This window comes from Saccostrea echinata, unplaced genomic scaffold, assembly GCF_033153115.1.
Source record: "Saccostrea echinata isolate AGI-Se365-2 ecotype Australia unplaced genomic scaffold, CSIRO_AGI_Sech_v1 ptg000023l, whole genome shotgun sequence".
Lineage (NCBI taxonomy): Eukaryota > Metazoa > Mollusca > Bivalvia > Ostreida > Ostreidae > Saccostrea > Saccostrea echinata.
In genome coordinates this window covers 13,701,251-13,715,373 of record NW_026889772.1, presented here as the reverse complement: position 1 = coordinate 13,715,373, position 14,123 = coordinate 13,701,251, and the positions used below count along the sequence as shown (strand labels likewise).

The 14,123-nt window shown below is 34.4% G+C and overlaps 1 protein-coding gene across 1 annotated transcript; it reads left to right on the top strand.

Annotated features, from left to right (window-relative positions):
- Positions 1-1,838: 1,838 nt before the first annotated feature.
- On the top strand, positions 1,839-13,713 carry LOC133191308 (uncharacterized). Its single transcript, XM_061327056.1, has 10 exons — positions 1,839-1,916; positions 2,949-3,179; positions 3,740-3,814; positions 11,645-11,788; positions 12,152-12,309; positions 12,454-12,499; positions 12,619-12,846; positions 12,993-13,067; positions 13,258-13,326; positions 13,606-13,713. The coding sequence occupies exons 1-10, from the start codon at positions 1,839-1,841 to the stop codon at positions 13,711-13,713; spliced, it is 1,212 nt and encodes a 403-aa protein (XP_061183040.1).
- Positions 13,714-14,123: the final 410 nt, after the last annotated feature.

Below are 14,123 nucleotides of genomic sequence, written 5' to 3'. Positions count from 1 at the left end.
GGACGTGCATGCATTTTGCATGCATTTTGCGCGCACGTGCATGCACGTGCGTGCGCGTGCAATGCGTAAAATGACCAATATACTTGATATAGCTGTAACTTATATATTTTTTGATGAAATGCTTTGATACTCAGAATATAAGGATATATTAAAAGTGTGAACAAGATGACATGGTCAACATGCACATGCATGCGCGTGCGCGCACGCGCAAAGCGTAAAATGACCAATTTACTTGATATAGTCGTTAACTTTTATACTTTTTGATGAAATGCTTTGATACTCAAAATATTTATATATATATAGAAAGAGTAGACAAGATGACATGGTCATCATGCACATGCATGCATATGCATGCACGTGCGCGCGCGTGCAATGTGTTAAATGACTAATATAATTAATATAGCCGTAATTTTTATATTTTTTGATGAAAAGCTTTGATATTAAGAATATATAGATATATTAAAAGTGTAGACAAGATGATTTGGCCATCATGCACATGCGCGCGCGTGCAATGTGTTAAATGACCAATATACTTAATATAGCCGTAACTTTTATATTTTTTTATGAAAAGCTTTGATACTAAGAATAAACAGACATATTATAAGTGTACACAAAATGGCATGGTCATTAGGAACATGCATGCAGGTGCGCGTGCGCGCAATGCTAAGATGACCAATATGCTTGATTTAGCCGGAACTTATATATTTTTTGATGAAATGTTTTGATACTGAGAATATAAAGATGCGTATATAGTATAGACGGGATGACATGGTCATCCTGCACATGCATGCACGTGCGCGCGCGTGAAATGCAAAAAATGACCAATATACTTTATTGCCTTATTTAATGAAGCTTACAGGAAATAAGACACCAAAAGGGAGTTGGGGAGCGTTTGGGGAACATCTGTAACGGTCCCCGTTACAATTATAACTAGTTTGTAATTTTTTTTAGATCGAACACTGTTCGTTATCTTCACCTTTTTCATTCATTTAAATCCATTGAGGATTAAAGAGATACAAGAACAGAGAAATCAATAATTTTTCGATATGATTCGATAAGTATACGTACCTTCAGTTTAATTTCGTTTTGTGAAATTCCTTTGTCATAAGGGGTCATTCATAGATGGGAATGAAATGATACCTACCATCGATGAAAATACACTAAAAATAACATACATTAAAAAGATGATTCCCCTTAATTCTTATAATGAGCTGAATCTGCTGATCACTTTATAAGAAGTAGAATCCCTTAATGTCGCGATTTTGGTCATTTAAAATGTTCTAATCAGTTTCACATTTCTCACCTTACAGAAATTTATCATGAATTTTCTGTTTATCTAAGGTTATCATGTAAATTCGACGGCATGTTGATTTTGTATACATATCAACCGTTCTACTACAGAAGTTTGTTTAGATAAAGATTACAATGCTGCAATGGAATTATTGATTTTCTGTAAATGCTAATGTTCAAAACTAAGGTAATAAAACAGGTAGAAACTATGTCTAAGAACACAGCGCATTCTTGAGTGGATTAATGTAAGTACCATAAAATTTTGAACTCAAAGTTATTTTATTTTTCTTATTATCAAAATATAACGTTAAAAATGAGTTCCTCAAAGACGTATTATTTCTTAAAACACGGTTTTTAAATTACTGTAGAAACAAAGAAACAGCAAAACTTCCAATTTCTTTCTACTTCATTTTCATTAAAATCCCTTTAGATATCTTTGAAGATGGGTTGGGATTGTGTGTTTTTTATTTTCTACCATTATTGAAAAATGTAAGTTGTTTTGTAATAAGAAAATGCTTTGAATGTGCTTTTTTTTTTTCAAGAAAACCATGCTGTTCATCAAAACTCCCAGAACTCTATGTACTCGTATTGCCATTGTAATCATTTCATGCAGTCTAATTATACGGGTAAGTATTGGAATCAAAATCAAAGTTGATCATATAATGAGCTGTTACTCTCCAGACCAATCAAAATTCTTAAAAATATGTAAAACTGAAAAGCGACTAACTAGTCCTAATGGTTAAATTATTTTAAAAACAAAATTTAAAAATCTTAAACATAGGGGATATTTGCTTTTAATACCAAGGCATTTTATACCAGAATCCTGTACGTAGCACGCAATAATCTAGTATTGGCCAGTTGTTAGGAAATCCACATTGCAATGTTAGTTATAAAGTTAGTTTGAGACCTAACATGAGTCATCCAGGGTGTGAAAAGGGAATCCGGTATTGGCGAGGCGAAGTAATGTCCCAATTCAGAATTCTTTTTCTCACCCTCAGTGACAAACAAGGTCACAAACTAACTGTTTAACAAATTTATCCCGCTAAAGACTTATGAAAGATTTGTTTCGGGTCAGTACATGTAACATATTAAAAGAAATATAATTCAAAATATCATTAAGCATCATATAATCTCAGTATAACATCGTCACAGTTAAAGATATATGCATACAAGTGTTAAAATAAATTTCATCAGTCAAACCGTTTGCTTGCCGCTTTTTGTTTACAGAAACACGTAGAACAGAATCTTGTGCCCAATTTTTAATACAACCATAACTCGGAAACGACGTATTAGAAAATTTCAGGGCGTCGTGTGATCTTATTTAGCTAATAAATATTTGTCAGATGCGGGATAGAATATTATACACATGTAAATAAACTAACAGAGCATTCTAGTCGCTCCTTTGTAGAAAAAGGCGAAGAAAAAGAACAGTGAACAATCGCAGAAATCTTGTAAACAATACGAATTATGAACAGGAACCCCTGGAATCTGATTTAGTGAATAACAACACAACGGTGAAAAATTGTAACCTTGAATGTTGGCGCCACAAACATTATATGGCACATTTAGTTTTATCAGTAAAGTAGTGTGTTATATTCACACCCAATACTGCTTATTTTTTCCTTCGATTTTGACATTTTTGTTTTCTGGAAATGTAGGTGCTGTCTATTGGTTATGTTGTCGGAGGGTTTGTTTTAAAATACCACGAAAAACTCCTTAGTGCCGCCAGCATTGATGTGCTTAATAAAGTGTCTATAGGATCCCTGCCTGTTGGATCATTCCTCAACGCCCTGTTCCTGTCTTTGATTCCGACCATTATCGTGCACGCTGTTAATGCTGCTGTTACATTCTATGGAATTTGTAAACAAAGTAAAAGATGTTTGATTGCAGTAAGTATACAATTAGTAAACAAGATATTTGTTACAAAATGCATTGAATTATAGATCATCTCTCCGATCTACGTGTTATAAGTGACAGGGATCTCTCTCTCTCTCTCTCTCTCTCTCTTCACATAATGAGACTGTGCCATTTTTTTTTCAACTGAAAGGTCTGGAAAGTATCTGAATGGCAGAGTCCTCCCACAAGACACCTTTAAGTAAAATTCTAGTCATCGATCTTTTAATTAACTGGATGGCATTGTTTCATATCTCTCTCTCTCTCTCTCTCTCTCTCTCGTGTTCAATCAAAACATCTAGAAGTTTTTCCCGATGTATACATAGGGTTTTTTTTTCTTTTAATTTACTCTGCAATGTTTATTTAATATCAATGACCCTATATATCTCCTAAACTGAGGTACAAGAATTATGAAAATGCTAGTGCTGTCTTTACATGTGTGTCATATTTGTACATGACAGAGAAATGCTTATTATATCAGACTTTTTACAGAAGTTTACGAATTCAGTAAATATTTGAAGCATTCACATCATTTGAACGTATATTTTGTTTCTAGAGTGCCGTCATAAACATTGTTATGGTGATTTTTAACATAATTGCAATTGCCCTACAGTCCTGGATGCTTGAGGAGGTATGTTTGTTTATACTCTTCTTATGAAATAAAGTCTAATTTTAAATATGATCTTTTCTTTATGTAAACTGAAATTTTAGCTACTATTTCTTCTTCAGAAGTTAAGGATTCATAATATGATCTTGCAATTTTATTTATTTCATATCAAACATCTGAAACACCAATTTTTAAGCTTTTTAAAGAAATTTGATTTTACGACCCTATCATTTCTAAAAAAAAAAATCATTCCGAAGAATGAGAACTTGTTTAGACGAATGAGATATTCGTTTAGACAAATAAAATTCCTTTTGAAGGAATTAGATATGTGTTTGAACAAATAAGATATTTGTTTGGAAAAATATGATATTTGTTCGGACAAACTAAATATTTGTTCGGACGAATTAAATACATGTATTTGTTCGGACAAATGAAAGATTCATTCGGACAATGAACAATTTGTTTGGACAAATTAGATATTTGTTCAGACGATTTAGATATTCGCTTGAACAAATTAGAAATTCGTTCGGACGATTTAATTATTTTTGGACGAAATTATATTCGCTGGAAAAATTAGATATTTGTTCGGATGGACAAGATATTTGTTCGGACTAATTAAATATTCTTTCGGTGAGATCAGATATTTGTTTGTACAAAATAAATATTTGTTCTGAAAAATTAATTATGTAATATTCTGAGATGGCAGTTTAAATATACGGAGAAATGAATCGAGAATCAGCGCACTTTTTGCGCAATAAATATACGTACACTATCTTTTAATGGGTGGCATTGTAGTTCTCTGGTCGTCCATCCCAATTTTTTTGCAGAACAGATCTGCAGTTAGTTTCAGCTCTCCCTCACAACCAAAGAATCTTTTCATTTTGAATTACGATTGTGAGTTTTCAAGAAACTTTTAATAAGACATAAAACTTGCGTAAAATTGCAATCAATAACCCCCTACCCTATTCGTTTGTAAACAAGTCAGGAACAATTAAACAAAAGTTGTTTTTTACCAATAACAATTCTTCATAAATTGTTTTTAATTTAAACAAACTTGCCCTTCATATTGCTACAAACTACTACCATTGTCCCTCCCTTGCGACTACAATCTCTCTCTCTCTCTCTCTCTCTCTGCGGCCTAACCATTTAGTTTTACAAAATGAAAGTAAACAAATATTCTTAATTCGGACAAATAAAGTTCTTTTTTTAAACAAAGAATTTACTCGATCGGACAACTATTTTTTCGTTCGAATTAATAGTTTATTCGTTCGGAAAAATTAATGTTTGTTCAAACAAATAACTAATTTTTTCCGAACAAGTAAGTGTTTCGTTCGGACGAATTAGTAAAAGACAATGGGTGACAACACATCTCGATTAATGCACGATTTGTATGCAGGCGTTGACAAACAAAATATTCTTATTATTTGCAAATAAATTAATAATAGAATTGTCTATAGCCCCATAAACCCGTAAGTTCCAGCCGAGGAGACCTGGTTTGCAGAGAAGTGTTTGAAAAGATTTGATCTAATTTGATTCTATTTCAATAAACGACAGCTTCCGATGTGTGAGAAAAGCCCGACTTATGAGAGATATTCTTGCTATTTGTCAAACAGTGTCCCTAAGCGGAATCCAACATGGAGGCTAATTCCATGCCTTGTTATGTTTAGAGTAAAGTAGAAATATATTTTTAACAATCAAGCTGGGGAGTGCCTATGTTTTATGCCTTATTGCTTAAATTAAAGCACAGAAAAATTAATAAATACATTGGACAATGAAGATTTGGTTTTTCTGTCTGTAATCAATAACAAAATATTGAAAATCAACATAGACAGACCATCCGACAAGCAAAATTATGAAACACTCATATTGAAGACAGAGATGTTTGTCACCTTCGTTTTTGTTCACTGCAGAATGGCTTATTTAAAAGTTGTAGGTAAACTATAATATATGCAATGTATGGCACATGCATTCAATCATAACCTTTCGATAATCCATATCAGGATCGATATGCTCTTTTGCGAGGGGATACTGGACACTTTGCGGTGCCCTTGTTTGCACACAATCACAGACCCGTATCAACGGTTTTAAAAGTTGGGAAGGGGAGCAACTTCCTAAAAAATCTGACAAGCAAAAAAATAATGATAATAAAATAAAAAATAAAACTAAAAACACCAAACTGACCAAAAGTGGGGGAGGGGCAACTTCACAATATAATCTGGCATTTTAAAAGGAAATTAATTGTCCAAATTCTGGACTTTGCCAGTGTTCTACTTTACAACAACAAAAAGTGGGGAGCCAACCAGCATCTAAAGGAAGTTTACTTTAGTAAAATAATTTACTCAGAAAAAGTGGGGGACCGGCCCCCGTGACCCCCCCCCCCCCCGCATTCTGCGGGCCTGAATCATGCTGATTACAAAGATTTTTGTAGATCTAAGGTATATTTTGCAGGAGATGGTTTTTTGACTTACCCCCGTCCTCCCACCCCCTCTTTTATAGCGTCATTACAACATACTTCTTGTGGAAGTACCAGTATGAAAACAAAAGATCGAATGTGCTAATACCCCACCCTGAAACTTCCTAATCTGACAAGCAAAAAAACAATAACAAAAAAATTAATAATAATCATAAAAAAAAAAAATAAAAATAAAAAAACCTAAACTGACCAAAAGTGTTGGGGGGGGGGGGGGCTTCCAAATATATTCTGACTGAAAGTTTTAGACCTTGAAAGTTTTAGACCCGGGGAAGGGGACTTCATTGTTTCCGAGCCCGATGTTAAATTTACTGTAGTCACTTGAGGGATGGATCGCGTAAATTGGAGATGGTACCTTTTCTTTTTTTCACAGAAGTTGTAACAAACCAGAAGTACCACACCATGAAAATTTCTGACTGCGGGGCAGGGGACTATACCCTGTTTTCCGAGCAGTATGTTTATTCATTTGGAGCCAATACAAGCGTTCCAAAAATTCATAAAATAAATAGGCTGTTTGCACACTACATAATCTGGAAAAAAGAAGCTAATAATTTTAACACCAGCTGTATCCTGGTTTAGACAAATTGCATTTGATTTACACAATAATCTTTGTGGAGGTGGACCTTTGTACTGGTGGGCATTCGGAATAATATAATGTACATGTACCTTCAGAGTGGCAACTTTTGACCTAATAGACACCTTATAATATAGCAGTATTTTGGTACCTTCAGAAAAATTGGAATCAACGTCAGTGCCATATATTTGTTTCAACGTGTGCTTGTCATTGGTCGGAACAGCCACATGGTGGCCAAGTGGTTCTTGAGAAGAAGATTTTCTAAGATTTTTCCTATATATTTCAATGTAAAACTTGGATTCCCTATTGTGGCCCCGACCTACCCCCGGGGGTTATGATTTGAACAATTTAGATTCTACACTATCCCAGGATGCTTCCATATAAGTTTCAGCTTTTCTGGCCCAGTGGTTCTTGAGAAGAAGATTTTTAAAGATTTTTCTTATATATGTCAATGTAAAACTTGGATTCCCTATTGTGGCCCCGCCCTACCCCCGGGGGTCATGATTTGAACAATTTAGAATCTACACTATCCCAGGATGCCACCACCTAAGTTTCAGCTTTTCTGGCCCAGTGGTTCTTGAGAAGAAGATTTTTAAACATTTTTCCTATATATTTCAATGTAAAACTTGGATTCCCTATTGTGACCCCGACCTACCCCCGGGGGTCATGATTTGAATAATTTAGATTCTACCCTACCCCAGGATACTTCCATATAAGTTTCAGTATTTCTGGCCAAGTGGTTCTTGAGAAGAAGATTTTCTAAGATTTTTCCTATATATTTCAATGTAAAACTTGGATTCCCTATTGTGGCCCCGACCTACCCCCGGGGGTCATGATTTGAACAATTTAGATTCTACACTACCCAGGATGCTTCCATATAAGTTTCAGCTTTTCTGGCGCAGTGGTTCTTGAGAAGAAGATTTTTAAAGATTTTTCTTATATATGTCAATGTAAAATTTGGATTCCCTATTGTGGCCCCGCCCTACCCCCGGGGGTCATGATTTGAACAATTTAGAATCTACACTATCCCAGGATGCCAACACCTAAGTTTCAGCTTTTCTGGCGCAGTGGTTCTTGAGAAGAAGATTTTTAAAGATTTTTCTTATATATTTCAATGTAAAACTTGGATTCCCTATTGTGGCCCCGCCCTACCCCCGGGGGTCATGATTTGAACAATTTAGAATCTACACTACCCCAGGATACTTCCATATAAGTTTCAGCTTTTCTGGCCCAGTGGTTCTTGAGAAGAAGATTTTAAAAGATTTTTCTTATATATTTCAATGTAAAAGATGGATTCCCTATTGTGGCCCCGCCCTACCCCCGGGGGTCATGATTTGAACAATTTAGAATTTACACTATCCCAAGATGCTACCACCTAAGTTTCAGCTTTTCTGGCCCAGTGGATCTTGAGAAGATTTTTTAATGACCCCACCCTATTTTTGTCTTTTCTTGATTATCTTCCCTTGTAAGAGAACTTGGCCCTTTATTTTAACAATTTACACTCCCCTTCATCCAAGAATACTTTGTACCAAGTTTAGTTAAAATTGGCCCAGTGGTTCTTGAGAAGAAGTTGAAAATGTGAAAAGTTTACAGACGGACGGACAGACGGACGGACGACGGACAACGGGTGATCGGAAAAGCTCACTTGAGCTTTCAGCTCAGGTGAGCTAAAAATAGGTCTGCTAACAACGGGGCGCAATTGGTACCCATGGAAATTCCAACATAATGTTGGAAGACCTGGTCTCAGAAAACCACATAGATATTGCCAATCAGAAACTCAAGCATCTTTTTAATATCAACTTCAGAGTACTTTTATGTACAATCAGAATGTTTTTTTTTAGCAAAATAATTTTGCAAATGACCAATGACAAGGTAAGTAAATTTACGAGTTCCATTTTTATTGAAATAAAACGTCTGTCAATGATGTCAAAAATCCTGGACTTTAATTTATTGTTGGGAATGGGTGTGTACAGAGTTGAAAAGTCGTTAGTTTTGATGTTAATGATTTTGATATAATTTTGTGATTTTAAATTTTCCAAAACTTCTTTGGGATTTTTAAGTATCCACATCTGATTTACACCATTTCTCAAATATATTGTTGCACAGTACTCCTGAAGTTTCTCCGTCACTACTGTTGATATTTTAGTGAGAAGTAAAGAAAGAGGCTTGGTAGAGCGAAATAATTGGCATATTAGGTTTTATGTAGTTATTATATATCGGCTATTTACATATATAATGAGCTCATGCATATTGTTAAAATGGAGGGCATTGCTTCAACTTCTATTTTACTCGTGCGACCGCGTATATTACACCCACGCGTAATGTTTGACAGTCACAAACGCGTACTTAACAACCAGTGTAAATAATCACTTTTACTAGTATTTTGCGTAAGGACGAATATATGTAATATTTTTCTGTCTGCAAAGTTTGGAATGGGTTCTTTAGTGTTCCTACATTCAAATTTTGAAATAACTACCGTAAAAGCAATTTTTTAAGGAGTTTATAACTTCATTGGTATATTTGATGCTGAGCATGTACTAAAGACGGTGGTCTGTGTGGCAAAATAATGTATCTTGTAATAAGAGCAGTATGTCATTCTGCACAATATTGCATGTGACTGGGTTTGTGATTTCGGACTTGAATTTTGCTTAAAATTTGAGGCACATTTTGATGGTTCGTGGCCCAGGCTCTTTGATCGAACGAATTTCTAATTTTTGAAACAAATATCTAATTCATACAAACATCTAATTCGTCCGCACAAGTTTCTAGTTCGTCCGAACAAATATCTAATATCGAAACAAATTTCTAATTTGTCAGAACAAATACCTTATTCGACTGAACAATTATTTATTTCGTCCAAACAAATAAATATATTTTACTTGGTCCTCAAGCGGCCCCGTATGATATAAATTAATTATTTTTTTAAAAAATCAAAACTCTTTTTGTAGCTTTATTCCAGAATCCTTGCAACACTACGCCAGAGGTACAATGAAGATAATAACTTGTTTCATTCAGCTGTAAGTTTCAAAATAATTGTAAATGCATTGAGTGTGTTACGTAATTATAATATAAATTATATGTATTGATAACAATAAATATACTAAGTTATATTGGAATACACTTTAACTGTTAAGTGTGATTCACGTAAGTTTTGTGGCAAGGAAAAACATAACCATGCCTGTAATTCTCGTATGTTAGACTTTTCAGTTTCTCCTATGTTGCTGGGGTTGAAAAATTAAAAAAAAGCAGAGAGTGGCTCAGGGGAATAATCTTGTAGTGTTCATTCCTAGATGCACCAACCATCCAAGTTAAATCTAGGTAGGGTTTTAACCTGTGTACTCATCCGGAAAATATAGGCCAATATATCCAGCATCTGTTGCTAGCCTGGTAGTATGCATCCTTAGATGCATCAACCATACAACATAGGTCCAGGAGGCTTACTGTTCTTTTGGAATGAACCTACTCCAAAACTTTTAACCTGTTCACACCTTCAGAAATTGTTGGTCAGATAGAGCATCTAAAGCCATTCTAGTAGTTTGCATCCCAAGATGCATCATCAATGCAAGTTTGGTCACTGTATGTTTATAGTTACTTGGGGATGAACCTGCTCCGAAAACTTTAACCTAGTCTCTCATCCAAGTCAGGTTCAGAATCCACAACCAGTCTGGAAATGTGCATTTCTATATGAATCATCGATGCAAGTTTAGTTTAGGTAGGTTTTACCCTGTTCACTCATCCAAAACATGAACGTCAATTTATCCAGCATTTGAAGCAAGACAGGTAGTTTGCATTCCTAGATGCATGATCCAAGCAAGTTTGGCCCAGGTAATGCTTAGTTATTTGGGAATAAACCTGCTCTTAAACTTTCCTGATCACTCATCTGGAAAATGTAGGTCAGATCCAGCATTGAAGCCAGTCTGGTTGTATGGATCCCTATATGCATCATCAATGAAAGTTTGGTGACCATGCAGCATATAGTAACTTGATGGATGAACCTGATCCAAAAACTTTAATCGGTTCACTTATCTGGAAAATGTAGGTCAGATCACACATCTGAATCCATCTGGTAATATAAATCCCTATACGCATTATCGATGCAAGATAAGTCAACATAGGGCTTACCGTGACATTGACATGAAACCTGCTCCTAAACTTTAACCTGCTCCAAAAACTCTAACCAGTGCTCTTAAAACTTTAATCTGGTCATTCATAGAGGAAATGTACAGGTTAGATCCTACATCGGAAGCAAGTTCAATGATGCACGATATAGGCAAATTTCGTCCAGCTAGGGCTTATGGTACTTGGGAATGAGACCCTCTCCTAAAACTTTAACCGAGACGCCAATATTGGGGCTATAACATAAGCTCATCTCAAAATCGTAGAGTTTAGCTAAAAATGTCGAGAGTACTTTTTATAACTTCCATGTTTTCCTTTCATAACTAGTGTAGGACATCAAATCCCGTCGTAATGTTTATATAATAACCCAGCGATATACGCTTAAAAAACGTTTTTCCTACTCAAAAACACAGCTGGCTCCACCTTTCCAGCCAAATTTTATAATGATGTTTAAGATGTCGTTTGTGGCATAACAATCGCCGTTGCACACTCATGTGAATACGACCTCAAATCCGGTGAATAAGTAATTTTATAAACCGTTTTTTTTTCTTGGATAGATTATATAAAGACTATAAATTAGACTAAAAATAATATCTATTATTTTCTTTTCTATTTCTTATGAATATATGGAAAACATTAAGATTTGAAACTTTTTGTCATGTTTTATTCTTTCTTTTTTCTCTTTTTATTTCAGATGCACTGTTGTGGATTTGATACGTTTTCTCCCTTGTTGTGCTCGTACTTATACAACATCGATTGCGCTTCCTACATTGCAGACACTATAAATACCTATGGCAGTTCTTACATTGCTGTCCTTGTCACTAACATCATTGTGTCAGTAAGTTTTATTTAAAACAATTACAATTAATTTTAAATTATGAGAGTTTTTGAGTAAAGAAAAAAATGATATAAAATGATGTCAGTAAAACTATTTCCAGAGTCTTTATCTTTGTTTTGCAATTTTACGTTTATTCCATAAAAAATGCAGTCAAAGATACTATTCTTTTCAAAACTCATTAAGCCACCATTCTAGAATGTCTGTATAACCGCTTGTATGTTTATTAGTATAGCATCGAAAAAGGAAGGCAGTTGTGTCTTTATAATAAAACTATCTTTCATTCTTGTGGGTATTTTTATCCCTCTTCATTTAACATAAAAACGCTTGTATTTTTTCATTCCCCTGTTATTTATTTACTTATAGGTAATCATGATCGTTGGAACAGAATATCTACACAGATTCCAAATTGCCAAATCACATGGGAAGAACGATCGCTGCCCGGGGAATGCTATTGAAAAATCGGAAATGCACAAAATAAAAAATGGAATTTGTGCTAATCTTTACCGTCTAGTTAAAGTGAGGTGTGTAATGTAAAGAATGTCAAATTCTGCAATACACAAGGGCAAATTCGTTGCCTATTTATCTTTACACCTAGAACATGCTAATTTTATAATGCACAAAAGACAAACTCTTGATTAAACAACTGATTCTGTGTTCCTTTTCAGAAGTAAACTAACATCTTATTTTGGATTTCTAACTTTCCTATCAATGGTTTGTATCACTCATTCATATAAATTTGTATTTCAAATATTCCTAATTTTGACTTCTGTAAAAAGTTCAGGTTGTCTGAAACAAAGAATGAATAATGGAGATCTTTTTCGAATTCTCAGATATTGGAGGGTGGAATGATCCTGGCCATAATATTCATCAGATACAACCATTACGACTTAACAATGACAACAGAACTCTATAGAGTAACCAGGGAATACCACATTAACATGGGCTATCTTAAAGATGCTCTTCTGATAACGGCCATTTGCCTCCTCGTCTGGTCAATCATTGCCAAAACTTTGTGTCTTATTGGAATATATTCCAAAAGGAAGTGTTTGTTTGTGATAGTATGCATTCTAGATACTCTTCATCACTATATATCATTATACATGTATGTTTTATGTTTGCATCCTACCAAGCGAAATTTCCAAATTTTATGAATATATTACTCTAACTTCTTTATTTTTGCTATAATAAGGTTTATTTATTACAGAATATGATTACAGATCTCCTCTTACTGACAGCTGAGTGCGTCATTTTAATTTTTTCATCATATCTTCTGAGAGCTGTACGTATATCCATATAGTTACTGCTTTAACTGACGTAAACCCTGATAGATAACCCTTATAACTGATCACTTTCCAATACTCGAGCTGTACTTATATCCTTATCATTACTGCTTTTATTGTCTTTTAAAATCCCTGTAAGATAACTTTTATAATTGATCACTTTCCAATACTCTGCTAGTTTTCTTTCAGTTATATTGCTGTTTCTGGAATAATATTGATACCTGTCAGTTCTCCTATGGAGATACCACACCCATTCCGGTAAGATTAAAATATTAGGTGTAAGTTTCATGATGGAAAAGGACAAATTTACTATAAAATTTTAACTGAAAGAATAACAGACAAAAATGCTATAAGTTAAGAAAGCTAGTCGAGGGTCAAAATACATCTAACATATTGAAACCATCTCAATTTGCAAACACGTTTTTTTATTGTTTTTTTTTTGGGGGGGGGGGGGGGGCTTGCTAAAAAAATGTTTTCAGGGAGACGGACCCAATGTTGTAATGTGATATAAAACTGATTTTAATATTTAATTGACAGATGTGCACCACAAGCTGGAGCAATGCTGCACGGTTTATCTGGTGTTTGACTGGAATACTTATCTTCCATATTCTTTTAAAGGTAAAATTCATAATAACTTTGCAGTAGATATCATAAAATGTACTAACTTTTTCTTTTTAATTTTTAGATCTTTACAGTTGGAATGGCGGATCGTGTTTACAAGCATTCCCTGTCTAAAATTGAAATGAAAAAAGGTGACGTACCAATGGAGAACTCTGGCTTTTTCCTTACAATATTTGCCTCAATGAAAAGGTAAGAATTAAAACACCCCAACGACATCTACTCTCTGCCTTTTAAAATAAATTCATATACACATATGCATGAATCTATAATCGCTTTAAGCCCTCTTCCTTTTTACAATAAGGGATCAAAGTTTTACATTGAAATATATAGAAAAAATTCTTTTTAAAGAATTTTTTTCTCAAGAACAACTTGGCCAGAAGAGACGAAACTTACGTGAAAGCATCCTGAGGTAGTGTAGATCCTTAATTATTCAA

Coding starts and splice junctions, on each gene's coding strand:
- LOC133191308 (XM_061327056.1), top strand. CDS start 1,839: ATGCTGTTCATCAAAACTCCCAGAACTCTATGTACTCGTATTGCCATT. Junction 3,815..11,644: donor AGTCCTGGATGCTTGAGGAG/GTATGTTTGTTT, acceptor TTTTTATTTCAG/ATGCACTGTTGTGGATTTGA. Junction 11,789..12,151: donor TCACTAACATCATTGTGTCA/GTAAGTTTTATT, acceptor ATTTACTTATAG/GTAATCATGATCGTTGGAAC.